The sequence below is a fragment of the Rattus rattus genome, chromosome 1, assembly GCF_011064425.1.
Source record: "Rattus rattus isolate New Zealand chromosome 1, Rrattus_CSIRO_v1, whole genome shotgun sequence".
Taxonomy (NCBI): Eukaryota; Metazoa; Chordata; class Mammalia; order Rodentia; family Muridae; genus Rattus; species Rattus rattus.
This window is the reverse complement of record NC_046154.1, coordinates 222,004,133-222,027,373: the sequence shown is the minus strand read 5'-3', so window position 1 is coordinate 222,027,373 and position 23,241 is coordinate 222,004,133. Positions and strand designations below refer to the sequence as shown.

The 23,241-nt window shown below is 34.3% G+C and overlaps 1 protein-coding gene across 2 annotated transcripts in view; it reads left to right on the top strand.

Moving 5' to 3' along the window:
* Csmd3 (CUB and Sushi multiple domains 3) overlaps nucleotides 1-23,241 on the top strand; it is a 1,591,133-nt gene that overhangs the window by 1,501,307 nt on the left and 66,585 nt on the right. For both annotated transcript variants that reach the window (XM_032915225.1, XM_032915219.1), the window contains 8 exons: nucleotides 1,111-1,191; nucleotides 1,734-1,847; nucleotides 6,017-6,205; nucleotides 6,500-6,646; nucleotides 9,044-9,232; nucleotides 17,786-17,971; nucleotides 19,003-19,197; nucleotides 20,737-20,910. In XM_032915225.1, the coding sequence (XP_032771116.1) occupies nucleotides 1,111-1,191; nucleotides 1,734-1,847; nucleotides 6,017-6,205; nucleotides 6,500-6,646; nucleotides 9,044-9,232; nucleotides 17,786-17,971; nucleotides 19,003-19,197; nucleotides 20,737-20,910 (1,275 nt within the window). The remainder of the gene's footprint in view (nucleotides 1-1,110; nucleotides 1,192-1,733; nucleotides 1,848-6,016; nucleotides 6,206-6,499; nucleotides 6,647-9,043; nucleotides 9,233-17,785; nucleotides 17,972-19,002; nucleotides 19,198-20,736; nucleotides 20,911-23,241) is intronic.

Here is a 23,241-nt window from a genome sequence, read left to right as displayed (position 1 = left end):
CATGTAAAACATTCATTTTCTGTAATTGCAAACTTGTTTCTCAATTGAAAAACCATTTAGTTTGTTTGAAAAATTCCTAGAGAAAATAAAATGTAGCAGTATCATTGATGTTAACTATCTTTTAATTAGTTTCTATGAGGCTTAGATTCAGAGATTTCTATTGGTCTTTAAATAAATCAAATATCAGCTTAAATCAGAATCATGTGTTTTTAAATATTTTTATTGGATATTTTATTTATTTACATTTCAAATGTATCCTCTTTCCTGGTTTCCCCTCCAGGAAGTCCCCTATCTCTTCTGCCCTCCCCCTATTTCTATGAGAGTCCTACTCCACCCACCGACCTACCCACTCCATCCTCCCTGCACTGGCATTCTCCTACACTGGGGCATTGAGCCTTCCCAGGAACAAGGGTCTCAAACCATAATGATAACTGCAAATGCTAAATTCCCACATACATATCTTATGGTACATTGTTGTTCCAGGATGAATCTTAATTCTAACATTAGATGCAGTAGAATCACACTGAGCTCAGCACAATACAGCTGTGTGGTTTGGGTACTTTTAAGCCTCCTTTCAATTGTTTTCTCATTGGTAAATTAGAAATCATTATAGAACTACTTACTTAGATATAAGATTTCTTTGCAGGTCAATTGTGATACTATTAACAAAGTGTTTATAATTTTGCCTGGAAACCTCCACACATTGAGCTGTTATTAGATATCAGTAACCTTCCTAAATACAAGGAGTTCTATAATGAACCTTGACACTAGACACTATTGAACAAATAAAGACACAAATGCATCTTTCTAAACTGTGATCATACCAAGAAATAATAACTACAACAAAACAACATCAACAAAAGCCAGCTAGGTTTTACAACCCACCTAACATGATTTACGGGGCAGCAATAAAGTGTTAGATGCAAAAATATTCGAACAAAAGAGTATGTTTCCTTACTTTGATTGTAGGATTTTTTTTAAAGAATAGTAATTGAGAGTTTAGAAATAAAGATATATTTTATTCTTTCAATACTTTTTGTAATTTTGCATGTACATATACGCACTGAGCTTTTCAGAAAAAGAATAAACACGGTATGCTTAATTTTTTAGCCTACCAGCTAAGAGTGTGCCAGCCTCCACCACCTGTCCCTAATGCAGAAATTCTGACAGAAGATGATGAGTTTGAAATAGGTAAAGTCTTTAAAATTACTTTCAAAGAATACCTTTATAGCAGGACTGTCTTTCTTTCAAATAAATATATATACAATTGGAACAGCCTGTAGGTTGATGAGATTTGTTGAGATTATGAAGGAAGGAGACCAGTCAAAAGAAGAAATGGAACACTGAAAAACACCTATCAATGCTGTTTTCCTAGGACATTAAATTTGTTTTGTGAGCTTGAAGAAATGATGTTTCACAATCCATGGATACTTTAGTAATAAACAATAGATGGAAATCTAACAATATGAGGATCATGCCTATGTAAACCAAATTATTCCCTTCTGACCGCAGCTTCAATGTACCTGATATTCATCATGAAGCTAACTTCTGCCTTCATTCGTGCTTTCAAGCCTCGTTTGTTCAATGTTCAAGAGTTATCCTTGCTTATAATTGATGGTATTTTTAAACTGATTAAAAATGAGTAAATGTGAAGAATTCTGCTGCTAAATTAAAACAGCTCTTCAGCTGCAGTGTGCGGCTTGCCTGAAGGCTCCTTTCTTTCTCATTAACAGGCGATATTATCAGATACCAGTGTCTTCCAGGGTTTACCTTGGTCGGCAATGCAATTCTGACATGCAGATTAGGAGAGCGACTGCAGATGGACGGGGCACCTCCAGTTTGTCAAGGTACTGATGTTCCACAGTTATTTACTTAGTTACCTTTTTTTTTTTATCCCGAGACAAGATCTTGCTGTATAGTCCAGGTTCCACTCATATTGGAGTTTCACCAGCCACTGCCTCCTGAGTGCTGGGATTACACACAAAGCAATACCAAATTGTGGGTATTGACTTTGTAAACATTTGGTCTGAATTTAAGTCAGATTAGAAAACACTTAAAAGAAAATATTTTTAGTACTGATATTGTGACTCTGAGTTATAAAATTCAATTATTTCTTAGGTGGACCAATTAAAAAATCTTTCCTTTTTTCTGAGATTTATTTTTTTATAATTAGCCTAATATCAGTTCAACTTACATGAAGTATTTTTTTCTCTACAAGGTATGAAAAAAAAATAAAGGAAAAGGGGAAGAATTCCTAAAAGAAAGCCAGAGGTTATAACTAATTTTATTAGGAAAAAAGTATTCTAATCGCTTGCTACAGAACTCATTTACTACATGTAAGAATAAAAAGATGAGGATTAAGCACATGGGCACAAACCTAAGCAAGCAAGCAAGGAGGCAAGCGAGCTAACAAGTAACATTTAATTGAGCTGACTACGTAAGCATCACAGTGGAAGACCAGGCCAATCCACTGACAGCAAACCATGATCAGAGCATATCCCAGGAAGCTGTAAAATAATAAGTAACTGGTTGTGAGTCAGACACAGCTTAATGAAGGCAAGAAACCCCCAGTTCCAAGTGGGCAATGAAAGTTTTATTAGAAAAAGCTTAACAAGAAGATTGTCTAAATGTCTGTTGAACATGAAAAGAGCTATATAAGAGAACTAGATATGGATTTGGAGGAATTTACTCTGTCACCGAGGCAGTTAAAGACAGGACTTGAAAGAATAATATAGAGAGGTTCACATACAATTGACTGTGGATTTGTGCTACCTCACAGTACCTTACCTATGGTAGTTAATTTCAACAAAGGGGGACTGCTTTATTATATTTTATTATTAGAGTTTCTTGGCTCATTCCTTCATTCCAAGTTTTTGTTACATACAAAAATCTGTTTCCTGAATAGTAAGTTGTTACTAGAAAACCTAAAACAGGAATCATGGGACCGGTTTGACTGATATCTGTTTTCTCAGCACTCTAAAGGCTAAAGCAGGAGGATTATCCACACATTAGAAGTCAACCTGAAGTGTATCCTGAGCCTGAAGCCAGTCTGAACTACAAAGTGGGGTTATGGCTCAAGGAGCAGTAATAAGTTATTACTTTAATCATTAACAATACAAAGGAGCATATGATTTCCTACCTCATTGAAATCCTTGTGAAATGAAGAAGAGTCTTCAGAGGAGTACACTAAATTAGCAGGAAGAAAGTCAGTTATGGACGAGCCACACTCTGCAATATCTTAGGACTTTGGTCAGGGTTTCCTGAACATCCGGAAGTTGCTAAATATTCATTGTGATGTCTGTAACTTATATCCACAATGTGGATGCCATTCATTCAGCTACTTTCTGCACAGAAGACTTTCCTGTAGTCTGTCTAGGATTGTATAAAATTCATATTCAGGTGGAGATAAAAATAAATGGAGAATAAAAGGTCTTCTGTTCTCAACATAGGATATAGGGCATGGAAAAAATATTTGAGTAGGTGTAGAAGATGTGAACCATTAGGGCCCTAGGTCAAAACATGCAAGCTAAATTGCAAACTCTTGGATAGAAAGTTTCCATGTTAAATCCTAATTAAATAGTTCTTACAATGAAAGTAAACAAATGAATCTGGACAATCTTAGTGTTTTACAGTCCAGCTTTCCTGTGTTTTCAAGGTCTTTGTTCTAAAATCAGAATGTTCTTACTTTAATTAAAACAGAGTTCTTCTGTCTTATTATTCTTAGTTTAATAGCTAATCACAGAACACTTTAGAGGCTAGCCAGTATGTAACTAATCATCTTTTAGAATAAGTCTAGGGCATTTCTTTATGAATTAGTTGACAAGTTATTTAAGCAAAAAATGACTTAAAAGTTTTCAGTTAAAATTCACAAAATTACCAAATACTCAGTCCTCTAAAAATCCTCCAAATATATAGTTTTCAGTCGATTTATAAATTTAACAATTTATAAAAAATGCATACTTAAAGGGACCGGATATAGATCTCTCCTGAGAGACACATCCAAAGCATGTCCAATACAGAGGTCAATGCGAGCAGCAAACCACCATAATGAGACCAGGACCCACTTGGGCGTAATTAGAGAAAGTATTGAAAGAGCTGAAGGAGCTTGCAACCCCATAAGAACAACATTGCCAACCAACCAGAGCTTCCAGGGACTAAACCACTACCCAAAGACTATACATGGGATGACCCAGGGCTCCAACTGCATATGTAGTAGAGACTAACCTTATTGAGGCTTTGGAAGGGGAAGGGGAAGCCTTTGGCCCTGCCAAGGTTGGACCCCCAGTGCAGGGGAATATCGGGGGAGGTAGTAAGGGGGATGTATGGGATCAATACCTGAATAGGGGACGGGGAGGGGAGGGAATGGGGATTATGAACAGGAAACCATGAAGGGGAATAACATTTGAGATGTAAGTAAAGAAATATATCTAATAAAAATTTTAAAAAAATAATATTTTTATTTTTTCTAAAAAAGAGATTGTCATCTTCATATTTGACACTAGATCACACACTTAACAATAATATATTTATCACTATATTTTACAATAACTTAGAAAAATTGGAAAATTAATTCTGGACCATTTTCTCTTTAAATCTTTCCATTTTCCCCTCATTTGAAGAAACACTTTACATTTCTATAATCTAGTGTTTTGTTTTGTGTTTTTTACTTTTTTTCTATTCTTGTACTATATGGAAACATTAAATCAAAAATATTAACCTCTAACCTATTTATGTGAAACCATTTATTTAAAGGTGTACTTAAATAAATTTAAGCTAATTTTATTCATTATGTTTGGTGTTTTAGGCATAGTTTATATAAACACATTAATAAGATCATGACCTAATTATTTTGATTCAGTGAAGTCTAATGCCAAAATCATATAATTACATGCATGCTAGTTGAATCAGAAAATGGCATGTGATGGCTTTCCAATCCATCAAAACCTTAAACTTTATGTATCCCAATGCATCACTGATCACTCCATTGTCTTCAGCGAAAACACCGGAAGTGTGATGCAACCCAAAGTTAAGCATTTAACAGTGTTATAAAGGATACTTTGTTATAGTCCTGTACTTTATTTTAACAGAAAGTTTTGGTTTATACAAGCCTTAATCATGCTTGATGTACATGGATGCATTTATGAACAATGTGACTCATAGTGAAAAATTTCGCAATCAAATCCCTCTGAACTTTTATTTTGCCTTTTAGATGACTAATTTAGTGTAATAAAGCCCTGATAATTTCATTAATCTCTATCTTCAAACCCAAATTAAAATAGATAAATGTATTGTTTGTTCTATTATTCAAATAATGTAAACAGAAGAGTGAAAATCATTGATGTTAGTGGGGAGTAAAAGACCATAATTATGTTGCTTTGTTATTCTTGGAATGTCTCATAAAGAGCCAGAAGCAATATGAAGTAGGATTTTGTATTTTAGCCAATATGTAGGATCTGGAGCTAACACCAGGAGCTGCAGGCTAACTGCTGACTGGAAATTATATAAAGTCTTCATGGCTTTAATTACTTTCCTGAGACCAGAAATAACTGCACAAAATGAAACTTGAGAGAATGCTACTTTATTACTGTCGCACGCTCCTGAATGAGTTGAAAGTATAGAAAGAGAAGAAAATTTGTTAAAAATAAGGACAACGAGACTAACATTTAGATGCGAGAGATAGAGGGAAATCTAAAAGAATAAAAAAATAATTGGGAAAGTGTAAAGAATTATAAAAACCTATTATCTTTTTTATATAACTATTTCACATAAAAAGTGCATTTTCAATGTAATGAAAAGAAGAAATGAATACTATAAATTTTAGGGCTTCACTTTCTATTTTAAATAGCACCTTAATAAAACTGTTATTTAACACAAATTATTATTATCTTTCTTTAATAATGCCAATCAGCTATTAATTATCTTCTTTGTAGTTAATGAACATAAACAAGCATTTGGTATTAAAAATACTACTTTTGTTTATGTTCCAAAAGACTCGTAATGATGTCTTCTTTTACAGTGCTCTGTCCTGCCAATGAACTCCGACTGGACTCCACAGGAGTCATCCTGAGTCCTGGATATCCTGACAGTTACCCAAATTTGCAGATGTGTGCATGGAGCATCTCGGTGGAAAAGGGTTATAACATCAGCATGTTTGTAGAATTCTTCCAGACAGAAAAGGAGTTTGATGTTCTTCAGGTGTATGATGGTAACCATGGGTTATATTTCCTGATAATCATAAATTGAGCCCAAATATCCAAACCATACATGTGGATGTTCCATTCTATATGAAGAATGTAGGTACCTTGATAATTGTCGTAAGTTGACATTTAAAGAAAACATTAAAATACTTCACATTTTATCATTTATCATTTCGTATTAGTTTTCGCTTATAAAGCACATTGGCTCTCCTTTGGTACTTAATACTACTGTAAGAATATAAACTGGAGATAAATGAGGATATAATCATTTATTTATATCTATATTACTCTTCTCTCCAAAGGACCAAATATTCAGAGTCCGGTGCTTATTTCTCTCAGTGGAGATTATTCAGCAGCTTTTAATGTAACCAGCAATGGTCATGAAGTATTCCTTCAGTGGTCTGCAGATCATGGCAACAACAAGAAAGGCTTCAGGATACGATACATTGGTATGTTTATGACTATGGCAACTATCCCATCTCTATCGTCACTGAGATTGTCATCACTGAGTTAAAATGGGGACCGAGGAAGGCTCATTTGAGTAATGAATATGGACTGTTCTCACAAGGATCTGTAGTCTCCTCACAACGTGGCTCTTCCTTTCTGTATCACCCCTTCCTGGGGATCTGTCTCATCTACTGATCTCAACTTGTAACAAGTATGTGTTCTGTGCACATACATTGCATGCAGACAAACACTTACACATAGAAAATTAGGTCAACCAAAAACAGACAGAGGAATCTAGCTATAAATCTGTTAAATGTTAATAAGATTTACAGACACTCCATTGTTGTTTCTTGAACAATTGGAGGTAATCTCTCTATGCCTCAATTTTATCTGTGATGAAATAATTCCACCCCATTCTTTAACTGATTTTCTCTCATAGTGAAAGCCCAGAGGGCATTTGCAGCTTAATTATAAATGGATTAATTGTAAATTAATCCAAACTGAATGTTTGAATATGTTTCAATAGATTTGTTTCTCCTAACCCTCTGAAAATAGCAAATATGCAACATCCTATATCCTAAAAAAATTAACACTGAATGATTCTAAGCAGAAACAATTATAGATATTTTCTTTAGTCTTTATCTTTTTGTAGGACATGCTAAAGGATCTTAAGTGTTGAAAGACAAGTCATTGAGCACAATTCCAAAACTACAACTAAAAACATGACCAGGAGGGGTTCAGTGAGAGGGATGCAAAGTGAATAAGCAAAATAATTAAATATGTGAAATTGAAGAAGTCAATATATATTTTAAATATCAAGAGGATATCATTTTATGTGCCTTCCTTTCCGTAATAAGGTTTATAGGTAGCAAGATGGTGGTGTTTGACTGTAACATGTTCTCCGTTACAGGAAGGATGCATTACTTTTCTTTACTATAATCCTAGGTGAGAGTAGAAGCTATGGTCTGGACTAGAAGAATATGTTTTTCTTTAGTGTTGAAATCATACTTACTAGGATGCTGATCACTATGAATCTCTTCAACTATATATGTTTATAAATAGTTTTGATAAAATACTCAGTTACAAATTATCACCTATAGTGTGTAGAATAGATACTGGCTCATTTATATGAATTTAAACACTTATGAATTGTACATGAGAATAAATATGTACATATCTTTATGAATAATGTACCCATGAAGTAATTCTGCCTTGCCACTTTTATTTTAAAAGAATGAGTTTATAATTATAATTACATGGTAATTGCTTTTTCACATCTTAAAAATACACCGCCACATTATTAATTTGTTTACAAAATGTGTGGCCTAGTCAATCTGAAGACAAAAGGAGAACATTCTTAGAATTGCATCCATGCTTGAGATACCCTTAAGATTGTATTTAGTCAGTGTTTTAACCATACAAAATACATCCATTTTCTTATTCTTATGCCTAAAGAAAATTTGAATTTTGTTACATTACATTTTGTTTTGCATTATTTTAGCATAGAGAAATTGTTCAAATGAATGAATTATAAGCAGTATATTGATTATGTTGTGAATTTTTGTGTACATTATTATCTGTGGCAAATTTTGATATAGGTTTAAAGAAAACACTATTTTAAGCTATCAAGAAATGCTTGGCATAGTAAATATGTACTTTTTCCCATTGGAAGTGACAGTTACTGACACATATATTCTAAATTCAATGTTTATCACTATTTATCTCCCACTTTCTATGTCCTTAGATGACAATGACATTTCAAAACATAGCCATAGCATGACAAACTGAATAGTCTCTAAAGTATGAATATGGAAAGTCTACAGACAATATCTTTCTTCATTTCAGACCTTAGGAAAAAGAAAATTTTATTTTATTGTCAATACCTGTGCTGCTATACATAACCCATCATATAAGAATTTGTAGTAGTATATCAACGATATTTAGGAAATCGGAAAGTTCATTTTAACATAGTCATAATGAAATTAATTTCCTACTATGATACAAATCTCTAAAGACAGCTCCACTGTGTTATGCAAACAAAAGACTCCACTATATCTCCCAAGCTATGACATTTAGGCCATTCAGACAACAGGTAACTGACTTTCTTGAATTCAGTGCTGTATATCAGAGCTTTTGAAAACAAAAAGGTTACAGAAAGCATAAAATCAGGAGACATTTTAGATGATAGTAAAAGTATGAGAGAGTCTAGGGATTATTAAACACCTTACAAGCCATGAAAGTAAACATTTGAAAAGACATTAAAATGGACAATGCTCATTGAAATAAAATAACAACTGTTTTAGATTTAAGTAATCATTAATTGCATAATGGTTTACAAGCTTGGATGATAAGGAAGGTCTAACTGTTAATTAAGCAGTGATTATTTTTTCTTTGGAAAGCCTTCTACTGTAGCACACCAGAATCTCCACCTCATGGATACATCATCAGTCAGACAGGGGGACAACTGAACAGTGTGGTTCGTTGGGCCTGTGACCGAGGGTTCCGACTCGTTGGGAAAAGCAGTGCGGTTTGCAGAAAATCATCCTATGGATATCATTCATGGGATGCACCGGTCCCTGCCTGTCAAGGTGATGTATCTTATCTCAAAGTAGAAATATGCATTAATAAAAATTAAGCATACACTTTTACACTAAGTACAAAATAGACAATACTAAATATACAAATTTAAAAGCACATCGTAAGAGCATAAACCATACTCGGGCTGTCCAAGCCCCACCCCCACCCCCTTGGCACATATGTAGCCGAAGAGTGCCTTGTGTAGCCTCACTGTCTGGTCTGTAGAGACTTGATGTTCTGGGGAAGGGGGATGCTGGGGGTAGGTAGGCACCCTCTCAGAGGCGAAGGGGAGGGGGAGGGGAGAATAAATCTGGAAGGGGAGACAAGAAGGGAGGGTAAATATTAGGGAGGTAAATAAATAAAATATTTAATTAATTACCTAAATAAAATACATTAAAATTGTTTTAAAAAGCACATCATAGAGCCTTCCCTGGAAGTCAGGCATAAAGACATAAAATTGACTGTAAGACATACAAAATTTGATAACTTCTCTTGGTGTTAAGTGATCCTTTAATCACACATTTATATTTAAATACATATGTTAGCCACACATTTACTGTATCAGGTACTTTGTAGTGGTAAAATGATGGAAATTGACTGAGTGTATAGAAAGATAATAGTAAGAGTGGATGAGATCAGCATAGTTTTTTAGCACAATGTGCAAAATTAGGATCTCTAGGAGCAAATTTATGAAAAAGATCCTAGTTAATTATCTGGTTATTTTCCTCTTCTCTTGTTTTCTAACTCAGCAGCAATATATTTCCCATTCTTATTTGTAATTTTTTACAAAGCAAAACACTCTGTGAGCATTGGGTCTTGTGAAAACAAATTGACAAAATTGAAAATCAAACATCAAGTCAAAATTATCTGAGGAAGAGCAATGATCATATAACAAAAAATAGCTTCTTATATTCACCTACTATGAAATTTCTAATTCATTCATTCATTCATTTTTATACTCTCTATTTTATTCCCCTCCCAGTCCAACCCCCAGGGTTCCACGTCCCATACTTCCTCCCTGCCCCCCCACATACTCCCACCCCTCTACAAGGATGTCCCCACCCCGCTCACCCCACCAGACCTCTAAACTTCCTGGGGGCTCCAGTCTCTTGAGGATTAGGTGCATCTTCTCTGACTGAACCCAGACCCGGGAGTCCTCTTCTGTATATGTGTTGTAGGCCTCATCTCAGCTGGCGTATGCTGCCTGGTTGATGTTACAGTATCTAAGAGCTCTCAGGGGTCCAGGTTAGTTCAGAATACTGATCCTCCTACATGATTACCCTCCTCCTTAGCTTCCCCCAGCTTTTCCCTAATTCAGCCAGACAAGTCAGCCATTTCTGTTCGTTGGTTGGGTGCACATATCTGCATCTGACTCTTTCAGCTGCTTGTGGGGTCTTTTGGAGAACAGTCATGGTAGGTCTCTTTTTGTGAATGACCCATAGCTTCAGTAATTGCGTCAGGTCTTAGGACCTCCCCTTGAGATGGAATCCGCTTTGGACCTGTCGCTGGACCTTCTTTTCTTCTGTTCCATTTCCATCCTTGCATTTCTTTCAGACAAGAAGAATTATGGGTCAGAGCTTTGACTGTGGGATAACTACCCCATCCCTCACTTGAAGCCCTGCCTTTCTGCTAGAGGTGGATTCAATAAGTTCCCTCTCCCCACTGTAGGCCACTTCATCTAGCTCCTCTTCCCCCTTTGAGTCCTGAGAGTCTCTCACTTCCCAGTTTCTAGAACCTTCTAGAGGGTTTTTTCAACCTCCTTGCTCCCAAGGTTGCCTATTTCCATTCTTTCTGCTGGCTCTCAGGGCTTCAGTCATTTTCCACGCCCAATACCAGATCATGTTCCCCTCTCCCTCCACTCCCATCTCCTTTCCCTCTCCTCTCCCTCCCTCCCTCCCCCATTGTGGTTGCTTTCTTCTCCCTCCCAAGTGGAACTGAGGTCTCCTTACTTGCGCTCTTGAAATTTTTGAGTTCTGCGGACTGTATCTTGGATATTCTGTACTTTTTCATTTATTTTGTTTTTGGCTAATATCCACGTATTAGTAAGAAGATACCATGCATGTCCTTTTGGGTCTGAGTTAACTCACTCTGGATGACATTTTCTAGTTCTATCCATTTGCCTGCAAAACTCAGGATGTCCTCATTTAATGTTCTGTGTCAATTCTTCTGTCTTGGGGCATCTGGGTTGTTTCTAGCTTCTGGCTATCACAAATAAGGCAGCTATAAATAGTGGAACCTGTGCCCCTGTAGCATGGTGGGGAACCTTTTGGGTATATTCCCAAGAGTGGTATTTCTGGATCTTTAGGTGGGTCTATTTCCAATTTTCTGCGTAACCTCCAAATTGATTTCCAGAGTGGTTGTACCAGTTTGCAATCCCACCAGCAATGGAGGAGTGTTCCTCTTTAGCCACATCCTTGCCAACATGAGTTGTCACCTGAGGTTTCGATCTTAGCCATTCTGACTTTAAGGTGGAATCTCAGGATCATTTTGATTTGCATTTCTCTTATCACTAAGACTTTGAACATTTCTTTGGGTGTTTCTCAGCCATTTGAGATTTCTCTATTGTGAATTCTTGGTTTAGGGTTATGTCCCACACTTTGATTGAATTGTTTGGTTTTTTCGTGGTAAGCTTCTTGAGTTATTTATATATTTTGGATATTAGTCCTCTATCAGATGTGCTGTTGGTGAAGATTTTTTCCCAATCTGTAGGATGCCGATTTGTCTTATTGACTATGTCCTTTGACTTACAGAAGCTTTACAGTTTCATAAAGCCCCATATATTAATTATTGATCTTAGAGTGTGAGCCATTAGAGTTCTGTTTAGGAATTTTCCCCCTGTGCCAACGAATTCAAGGCTCTTTCCCACTTTCTCTTCTATGAGATTCAATGTATCTGGTTTATGTTGAGGTGCTTGATTCATGTGGACTTGAGCTTCATGCATGGTGACAAATATGTGTCTATTTTTCTACATACAGACATCCAATTAGACCATTTAATTAAGATGCTTTCTTTTTTCCATTGTATATTTTTGGCTTCTTTGTCAAAGATCAAGTGTGTGAAAGTGTGTGGTTTTATTTCTGAGTCTTCAATTCTATTCCACTGATCAACCTGTCTCTCTCTGTACCAATACCATGCAGTTTTTATCACTATTGCTCTGTAGTAGCTTGAGGTCAGGGATGGTGATTCCTCCAGACTCTCTTTTATTGTTAAAAATTGTTTTTGCTATTCTGTTATTTTCCTTTCCAAGTGAATTTGAGCATTGCTTTTTCCATGTCTTTGAAGAATTGTGTTGGAGTTTTGAGGGGATTGCATTGAATCTGTAGATTACCTTTCGTAGGATGGCCATTTTTAATATGTTAATTCTGCCAATCCATGAGCATCGGAGATCTCTCCATTTTCTGACATCTTCTTAAATTTCTTTCTTGAAAGACTTGAAGTTCTTATTATAATGATCTTTCACTTGTTTGGTTAGTGTTACCCCAAGATATTTTATATTATCTGTGGCTATTGTGAAGGGAGTTGTTTCACTAATTTCTTTCTCAGTCTGTTTATCTTCTGTATAAAGGAAGGCTACTGATTTGTTTGAGTTAATTTTTTATCTGACCATTTTGCTGAAGTTGTTTATCGCTGGAGAATTTCTCTGGTAGAATTTTTGAGTCATTTATTATACTATTATATCATCTGCAAATAGAAGATTCTTTAATTCTTCTTTGCCAATTTGTATCCCCTTGATCTCTTTTTATTGTCTTATTGTTCTAGCTAGCAATTTGGGTAATATATTAAATAAATACAGAGAGAGTGAGCATCCTTGTCTAGTCCCAGATTTTAGTGGGATTGCTTCAAGTATCTCTCCATTTAATTTGATATTGGCTGTTGGTTTGCAGTAAATTGCTTTTATTTGTATGAATTCCTGATCTCTCCAATACTTTTAACATGAAAGGGTGTTTGTTGTATTTTGGTGAATGTTTTTTTGTGTCTAAGGTGATGATCATGTGATTTTTTCTTTGAGTTAGTTTATTGATGAATTTTTGTATATTGATTTGATGTGTTCTTGGATTTGGTTTGCAAGAATTTTATTGAGTATTTTTGCATTGATATTCATAAGCAAGATTGGTCTGAAGTTCTCCTTGTTGGTAAGGTCCTCATGTAGTTTAGGTATCAGAATAATTTTAGTTTCATAAAATGAATTAGGGAGTGTTCCTTCTGTTTCTATTTTATGGAATAGTTTGAGGAATAACTCTCTACTCAAGGATGAAATAAAGAAAGAAATCAAAGACTTTCTGGAGTTTAATGAAAATATTGACACATCATACTCAAACCTATGGAACATAATGATAGCAGTGCTAAGAGGAAAATTCATAGCACTAAGTGCACTGTAAAGAAACTGCAGAGATCTTACACTAGCAACTTAACTGAGAGCTGTGAACAAAGGAAGCAAATTCACCCAAGAGGCTAGAAGACAGGAATTAGTCAAATCTGGGCTGAAATAGAAATTAGTTAATTCAGGGCTGAATTATCAACCAATTAGAAACAAAGAATCAGCAAAACCAGAAGCTGGTTCTTTGAATCAACAAAATGGATAAACCCCTAGCCAAACTAACTAAACAACCCAGAGGCAGCATCCAAATTAACAAAATCAGAAATGAAAAGTGAGATATAACAACAGAAACAAAGAAAATTTAAAAAATCACCAGATCCAACTACAAAAGCCTATACTCAATAAAACTGCAAAGTCTAGGTGAAATGGATGGTTTTCTAGACAAATAACACATACCAAAGTTAAATCAAGAGCAGGCAAACTTTTTGAACAGGCTCATATCCCAAAAGGAAATAGATGAAGTCATTAAATACCTCCTAACCAAAAAAAGCTCAGGGCCAGATGGATTTAGTTCAGAATTCTACCAGACCTTTAAAGAAGACCTGATACTAATTTTCCACAAGTTAATAGTTTAATCACTCATGTCAGGAAATTTGATATATTTAAATGCACTTCAATATATATGTATGTGTATACATATGTATATATGTATATATGTATATATGCATATATATGCCCTTTACCAATAATTATAACAATATATATTTTTTCTTAGTATAACATTTTTCTCTGAAGTCTCATTTGGAAAGGAATAGCTGATCTTGTGTTATAACATCACAGAATGTAATAGTATAAGAAGCTAATCTTAAATCATATATAGTTTAAATGATATTAAAACTTCACACTAGGGCTGGAGAGATGGCTCAGTGATTAAGAGCACCCGACTGCTCTTCCAGAGGTCCTGAGTTCAATTCCCAGCAACCACATGGTGGCTCACAACCATCTGTAAAGAGATTCGATGCCCTCTTCTGGTGTATCTGAAGACAGCTACAGTGTACTTATACATAATAAATGAATAAAAAAAACTTCACATTATAGTTACACAATGATTTTCTGGGTATATATATATATATATATATATATATATATATATATATATATATGAAACCTTTACATAAACTTTAAACTTAAAAACTTACATATAGTGACATATTTCATTAGGTTTAATTGTGAGTGTGTGTGTGAATGTGTATGAGAGAGAGAGAGAGAGAGAGAGAGAGAGAGAGAGAGAGAATATGTTTGTGAATATGTGCCAGTGAATACAGGTTTTTAGAGTATTGATAGTTTTAGATGATGCTGGAACTGGAATTTCAGGTGGTTGTGGGCTCCTGATTGGGAGACCATTACATTTATCTTAAAAGAAAATCATCCTAAAGTTACTGAATGTTTGCAAATGCTTTCTAGCGTCAATGCTATAATACACTGATTTTAGGTATATCTATCACATTTACACATGGCCAATCACATTCCTTTTTCATCATTATTACCTAACATTTTCTGTCTTTAGAATAAGCATGTTGGAGTATCATTGAAGGAAAATGTATTTGATCTTATAAAATGATCCAATATTTGTAGTTCAAACTCTTCTATCATATTCATAAAATATTTTGTGAAAATATGTTTGTTGGAGATGTGACCTATTCATTTGGGTGTTTCTACTTATTTTACTGGGAAGAGCTATTCATATAGCACAAACTTAATGTCACTCTTGTTTGTTCTCTTCAAGGAACTATTCTTCTTGCCTGTCAATGTCTTCGACATCCTGATATTTACTTACTTACTTCAGTATTAATTAAACAGTATGAGCAAGTTATAAATAGAAAATTTCCTTGGCTCTCTTTGTTTGTGTTCTATTAATTATTTTTCTTTTAGAACACTGGATAGCCACTGATTGACAAACACACAGGGACTGGTGTCAGGAAGTGAATAACTTTATCCTATTACTAAACTAAGTACTGTTATTGCTCTGAAGAAATATTGACTTTCCAATCACTGCCTCAATTTTAAATTCTGCTTTCCTGTCATTTCATAAAGCAGCAACCGTGACAGCCTCTGTGAGATGATTCTTCTCCCAAACAACAAAGTTGTATCCAATCTTTCTCCTTTTCTTTTTCTTGGTCATAGAGGGATATATATATATATGTAACATATAAATAAAATACATACTATTAATATGATACCAAGAATTCTACGTGTTTATTATATTAAATTTAGCAGAGTAGAATTTGTTAGAAAGGATTTATTAGAATAGCATACATGATGTGGTCCACATAAAGCATTAATGATTCTCATCTAATGAAAAGTTCAATATTTAAGTAATTATTTAGTCCCCAAGGCTAGATATCTCAGCTGGACTTTAAAATATGCCAAAAATCAAAAAGAAGTAGGCTCTAATACTAGTGAATAGAGAGTAAGAGCAAACAAAGAGACACTGGATTTGGCATGGGCTTTAGAAACTTCAAAGCCCACTGCTAGCAACACACCTCCTCCAACAGGGCCACACCTTCTCCTCCTAAGCAGTTCATCAACTGGACACTAAGCTCATGTATATGAAAGACATTTTCATTCCAACCATTACATAAGTTAAAGTTGAGCTACTTGTCCACAAAATATTTGTACAGTCATATGACTATGACATTTTCTACTACAGCTCTAACATATAAACATTTTTCTAAACATGTGAGAAACTCATATTTAAATACATTTATTTTACCATGATGTGAGTTAAATAATGTGTGTGTGTCTATGTGTGTGTTTGTTCATGTGTGGCATGTGTACTTTCATAAATCCACAAGCTATGTGTATGCTTGTCAGTGTAGGTACTCAGTAAATACCTGATTATTGGCAGTTAGTATTGGGGAATGAAAACTTATTAAAAATTGCAATCACCCTCATGTATATCTGAAAATATAAATATCGATGAAACAGATATCATGATACCATTAAATTCTACAGTAGTAGTTTAGAGATTTTATAATTAAAAAAGGATAATAACAGGTTTTGAGATTGTTAACATAATTTCTGATTCAGTATTCATTTCTATTCAAAATCTCTAGGTCATAAAGGTACAATAGATCAACTATTCTACAGTCTTCATTCTGCCATTGAGTTTTACATGGTTTGGATTAATCTGACTAAAGTTGTACTGTTTATATTCCATATACAATATTTCATTCCTATAGAAGAGAGATTTAAACACATGATGGATTTTACTAAATAAAAGGGAACACGTTTATTTAGAAATGAAGTATAGGTTAAACAGAAATGACCTTTATAATATAAATGAAACACACGTTTCTATTTCCTATATTTTTCCTATGGTGAAAAAGGTAATTCTAGAATTACATGAAAACTATTTCAGGATCCAAAAACTATTTTGATAGTTATGGTAATGCACTAAAGTAGATACAGCAGATAATACACACTAAATCTGATTGGTAGTGGAGTAACACTATACATAAATATGTTAATATGTCTTATGGGTATAATAAACACATATCATCTTCTTTTTCCCTTTTCTTAAAAATAAAAGTTGTCACAGATAGTATATCCTGATTATTGTTTCCCTTCCTTCTCCTTCTCCAAGTTTCTCCCTATATTTCTCCAATTCCTATTCCCTCCCTTTCTGTCTCTCAGTAGAAAATAAACAGGCCTTCTAAGGGATTAAATAAAATAAAATAAACCTAACATAAGTAATATTAGGAAATGCAAATAATATAAAAACAACAGGATAAGACAAAACAAACAACAAAACTATCCAAGAGAAAAGCATACGAAACAGAAACCCACTCTTTCAAACACACAGGAATCCCATAAAAACACTGAACAGGAAGCCAGAATATACACACAAATGACTTGAAGTAAAAAGAAAGAAGATAAAATATATCATTTAAATAAATTAATAAACATTAAGATAAAATTGAAATGAGAATTAAAGAAATGCTAAGAGCAAATACACGATGACAAAAGTCTAAGAAAAATGCAACAAAAACCATACAGGGTCACCAATTAAATTATTAGTTTAAAATAAATTATTCCAAATGTACAGTTCTTAAAAGTTCTTTTTATGATCTACTGTAAATTTTTCAGGAAATTTAATAGTATCCCAAACAATTCTTCATGTTTTGGAGTTATAGATATTCTGAAGACGTTTTTCATTTTTCATTTCTATAATTGTGCATTCTAGCAATTTCCTGTGGGATTCCTAAAGCCCCAACTAATGGAGGAATACTTACCACGGACTACTTGGTTGGAACTCGAGTTACCTACTTTTGCAATGATGGATACAGACTGTCATCCAAGGAACTCACCACAGCCACCTGCCAGTCCGATGGAACATGGAGTAATCATAATAAGACCCCTCGCTGTGTTGGTATGCACACTCATGGAAATTAGTCAGTAGTTTACAATCATTATGTTCTATGACCTAAAATTTTATGTACTGTTGACTTTTAAAAATTAATTCCTGAAAATGTCCTAGGATAGAAATAAAAATTAATTGACCTTTGTTGTGTTATCAAATACTGAAGGATAGAAAACAGGCATTTTTTTCAATTTTAGAAATTCCAAAGACCATAAAGGTACCAAATGTGATATTTGTATTTCAGATAGCTAAGTTTTATTTACTTTGTAAAATAGCAGGTTTTAATAAAGTCACTGTAAACTAAACCTTTAAAAATATGCGTTAATAATGTTTGATTGCAGTAAACCAAGCCCTAAGTTTATGAGAGCAAACAGTGAGGCTGAGATTATTGGTAAATTTGACTTTACTTAGTATATTTATTCTTATTTACATTAAGAATTTTTCACTGCCTTTGTAAAATTATTTTGATGGAAAAATGACGATTTCTGTAGTATGTTTACTTCCTCTATTTCAATTTCTTGTCATTTATTACTAACCTTTGAATCTCATTATTTCATTTAAAGTGAGGATTGTTCAGTTATGTGTATTCTTTAAAGATGCCTAATGTTGTTTTTATGCATCTTAAACAACTTTTCAACAAACATACGTACTCTAGGTCTTGTTCACAAAGACAATGCTGATCAAGTATACTTTCTGAAGCTAAGTTCTTCAAAATAAGGAAAGACAGAGAGTGAAAGAACTGACTGAGATTCCAGATGGATATATATATATATATATGAATTTTATATATATATATAAATTGTATATATATGTACAGTGTCAGAATTGTGAAATAGCTGATTAATTTGAAGAACTTTCAATAGTTTCTGAGGAAACAATTAATTATTGATTAAAGTACAAATATGAACAAGTATTACTTTGTGGAGCACGATAGAGACTTAACTAAAGCAATGGAAGCATAAAAGATCTAATAAATTTTAGTTCTTCTCAGGTACGGGGATGGTACTTGCCTTACATCTATATTTTTTGGATTTATATAGTTGTTACATGTCCGAGTATTAATTCTTTTACCTTGGAACATGGAAGATGGAGAATTGTGAACGGATCACATTATGAATACAAAACTAAGGTGGTTTTCAGCTGTGATCCCGGTTATCATGGACTTGGTCCTGCTTCTATTGAATGCCTTCCTAATGGTACTTGGAGTTGGAGAACTGAAAGACCATATTGCCAAAGTAAGTAGGATGCTCACATCATTTTAAAAGCTCCTCTTGGTGATTTCATGTTTTATTTTATGTCTTCTTCAAAACACACCTGTGAAAGATGAGAATTTTCCTCTCTAATCTCGAACATGTTCCTCTGAAATGGAACATTCACATGTTAACCAGCCTATCCTCAAAATCCATGCCCCAAATGGGCTTCCTAGTTTCTGGACTTTAGGTGTGAACTATCATTGCAAGTGACACAATGGCATTAGTAAAATTATTCTCATTACAGTTTAAAGCTTACTAATTATGCTTAGAAAATACTATAAAAATTAACTTATGAGATATGGATGAATAATCTTATTTTAGCGACTAAATTATATTTTTAAGGATAGTTTACATAATACTTATTGGACAGTATTTTTAGTATTTTACTAAATTTATTGTTTAAAAATGAAACTGAAAAATGTATTATTACAAACAAGCCACAGTGTCTATAAATACAAAAATGGTCTTTAACTCAGATAATCTAAACCCAATAATTTCAATAACAGTGCTGTATGAAGCTTATTTTTTCTGATCCTCAATTTCTTTTTTTTTTTTTTTTTTTTTTTTAGCCCAATAATAGAATTTTTTAAAGGTTGGCCAATTTCAATGTGCTTTCAATCAGAAGTAGTGAGGTGATTTCGGTCACAGCAGCCATTTCACCAAGCATTACTTAGTAGCTAAACTCAGGAACTCAATTTCTTAAATAAGAAACTTTTATAAAGTTATTGAGATGTTTTAATGTCATAATACATTAGAAATACCAACTATATCCAGATTCATATGAAACTAAAATATTGTTTAATCAAATTTAAAACTATCAAGTGTCTGTATATATTTTTAAAACGTTGCCAGGGTCTCATAAAAACAACCTCACTAAATAAAGGATAGTCAATTGAAATTCTTCCCAATTTCCTTTACCTATTTATTATTTTGTTCCAGAAGACACATAGATTAAAATTCATCCTTTTATCCTGAATAAAAAGACATTTATCGCATAAAATATAGCAGAAGCACTCATATTTTATAAGTAAATAGATGGTCCAATGAGATTAATAAATGCAATACTGCAGAAAAATAGGTATATTACACCTGACATGTATAAAAACATCTGTGGGTAACATTTTCTTATAAGTTTTTCTGTGATTTAGAGCTTACTTTGTAAATATCTGTGCTAACATAGGAGATTTTGGTTGTCCCATGGCACATGACAATAAAGTTAAAAAATAATGATAATAAAACTAGAGGTCTAAATATTATAATATCTTTTAATTCATACACACTGTTCAATCTCTAAAGTTAAAGAAAGATTTGGACTAATAAGGCTGTACTTCTTCCAATCATAAAGAATAAATATTAAACTTTATCATATCCTCTTTTCCCTCACATTCAAACTTATTTTACAAATGCCATTTTCATATTTAAGAAAATAAAATCAAAGATAACTGAAAATGTAAGCAGCGTGTTATTTTTAACAGGGGTACTTAACCCATATCTCATACGTGTTTACTCTTTGTTTTTAAGTCATCTCCTGTGGAGAATTGCCAACACCTCCAAATGGAAATAAGATTGGAACTCAAACTTCCTATGGCTCCACGGCCATATTCACGTGCGACTTGGGATTCATGCTCGTGGGTTCTACTGTTCGGGAATGCCTTTCCTCTGGTCTGTGGAGTGGATCAGAAACCAGATGTCTAGGTATGGGTCTTAACTTGCTTTATTTTTCCCTCCCAACCATCACACAGAAGAGGAAAGTGACCTTATTCCCTGATATGAGGTGGCAACTTTATTTATTTACAAAGTGACGCTGGTAAGAGAAGAGTTCCAAACAATGATCCTACGGTCTTGCCTTAGAAATTGAGCATAAGGATTCATTCACTTTCAACTTACCTCTCTGACACAGAACCCCTTTGCATAGTTGGGCCAACAGAATATTCTTCTGATTATTTAATGGGATACAGTGACTTTTATTTCCTGAATCCCAGTGATTTCTCTGTGTTTCTTAATTGGAAGAACAATCAACAGCAGATTCTTACATGTCTCGGATTCATTAGAGAACTAACCCTTTGTCAGATTTACTTATCGCAAATTCATTTACATGCCAATGCTATTTTTATTAAATTATTTTATATTTCTACATTCTAAATGTTGCCTCCCTTCCTGGTCCCTGCTTCCTGAGTTCTTCACTAGGCTTCCCCTTCCCCCTTGATTCTCAGAAGGTGTTCCCCTGCTCATCCATTCTCACCAGCATCCTCCTTCCCTGGAACATCAAGATTCCTCAGGATTAAGCACCTCCTCTCCCACTGAGGCCAGACAAGTCAATTCTCAGCTACATATGTGCCAGGGGTACAGATCATCTTGGGTATGCTCTTTGGTTGGGGGCTTAATCTCTGGGAACTCTGAGGGAACTGGGTTATTAGATACTGTTGTTCTTACGGAGTTACAATCCCCCTTTAGCTCCTTCAGTCCTTCCCCTAACTCTTCCACAGGGGTCCCTGATCTCAGTCCAATGGTTGGCTGTAATTATTTGCATTTGATTCAGTCATATGCTGGTTGAGACTCTCAGAGGACAGCCATGCTAGGATTCTGTCTGTAAGCACAACATGGAATCAGTAATACTGTCAGGATTTGGTGTCTGCACATGAGATGTATCTCAATTTAGGCTGGTCACTGGATGAACTTTCTTTCAGTTTCTGCTCCATTTTTGTCCCTGAATTTCTATGCATGTACTTTTGGGCCTGGGTTATCTCACAGAGGATTTTTTTTTTTAGTTCAATTCATTTATGTGCAAATTCATGATAGCCTCATTTTTAATAGTCCAGTAGTATTCCACTGTGTAAATGAACCACATTTTTTTATCCATTCATTGAATGAGGGACATCTGTACATTCTACAATTTCTTGTTATTACAAATAAGGCTGCTATGAAAATAACAATTATTCTTGTGGTATGGTGGAGCATCATTTGGGTATATGCCCGGGAGTGGTATAGTTGGGTCTTCAGGTAGAACTCTTTACAATTTCCTGAGAAACCACCAGATTGATTTCAATAGTGGTTCTACAAGTTTGCAATCCCACCAGCAATGGAGGAGTGTTTCCCTTTCTACACATCCTCGCTAGCATGTGCTGTCACTTAAGTTTTTGATCTTGGCAATTCTGATTATGATTAAATTGTCTTGTAACCATTTCAAATAACCTGCCAATATATTTCTTCAATGAATGTTTGAATAAAACATGGAAATGAAACCTTAGTATCTGTATTATTAACTAGATATTTGTATTTGTGTATTGTTCTTGCTTTTGTTTTCATTTCCTCCATTTTTCTTTTAAGATAGATTCTATATTCACCCGCCTCTGCCTCTAGCTGCTAAGATTAAATAGTGGCACCATTTCCACCTTCAATATCTCCTTCTGTTTTTATTCTGTTGAAATTACCCACACACACACACACAGAGAGAGAGAGAGAGAGAGAGAGAGAGAGAGAGAGAGAGAGAGAGCCACATAGGATTACATTGTTTGGAACCATACTCTTACCAGCATCATTCTGGGTTCATATTAAATGAGAACAATATAGCCTCTACTATGTAGCCTCTACAATGAAACTGCCTTCATGGACAACACACACACACACACACACACACACACACACACACACACACACACACACACACACATGTTATATGCATTGTATGAATTTTACCAGTGTGAATGATTATGAAAACAGAATTTTGCTAATGGTTCTGAAATTTTCTTAATGTTATGCTACAATCACTTGCCTTCTTCCCTATCAAACTGAGACAAAACAGACTCGTTACACTGTATGCGAGTTCTTCATATTATAAAAACTTACATAAGTAAAATCCTGAATTTGAAAAGGCTTCTTTAATCTGATTCCACTTTAATGTTTTAGGTATGTAAATTAGTTGTTTCAATTCCTGCAATGAATTCCCTTAAAAAAATAGGGTATTTTGCAACAGTCATCTGAACTTTCTCTAGACTGGAACTATTTATGTTAAATTGAATTTCAATA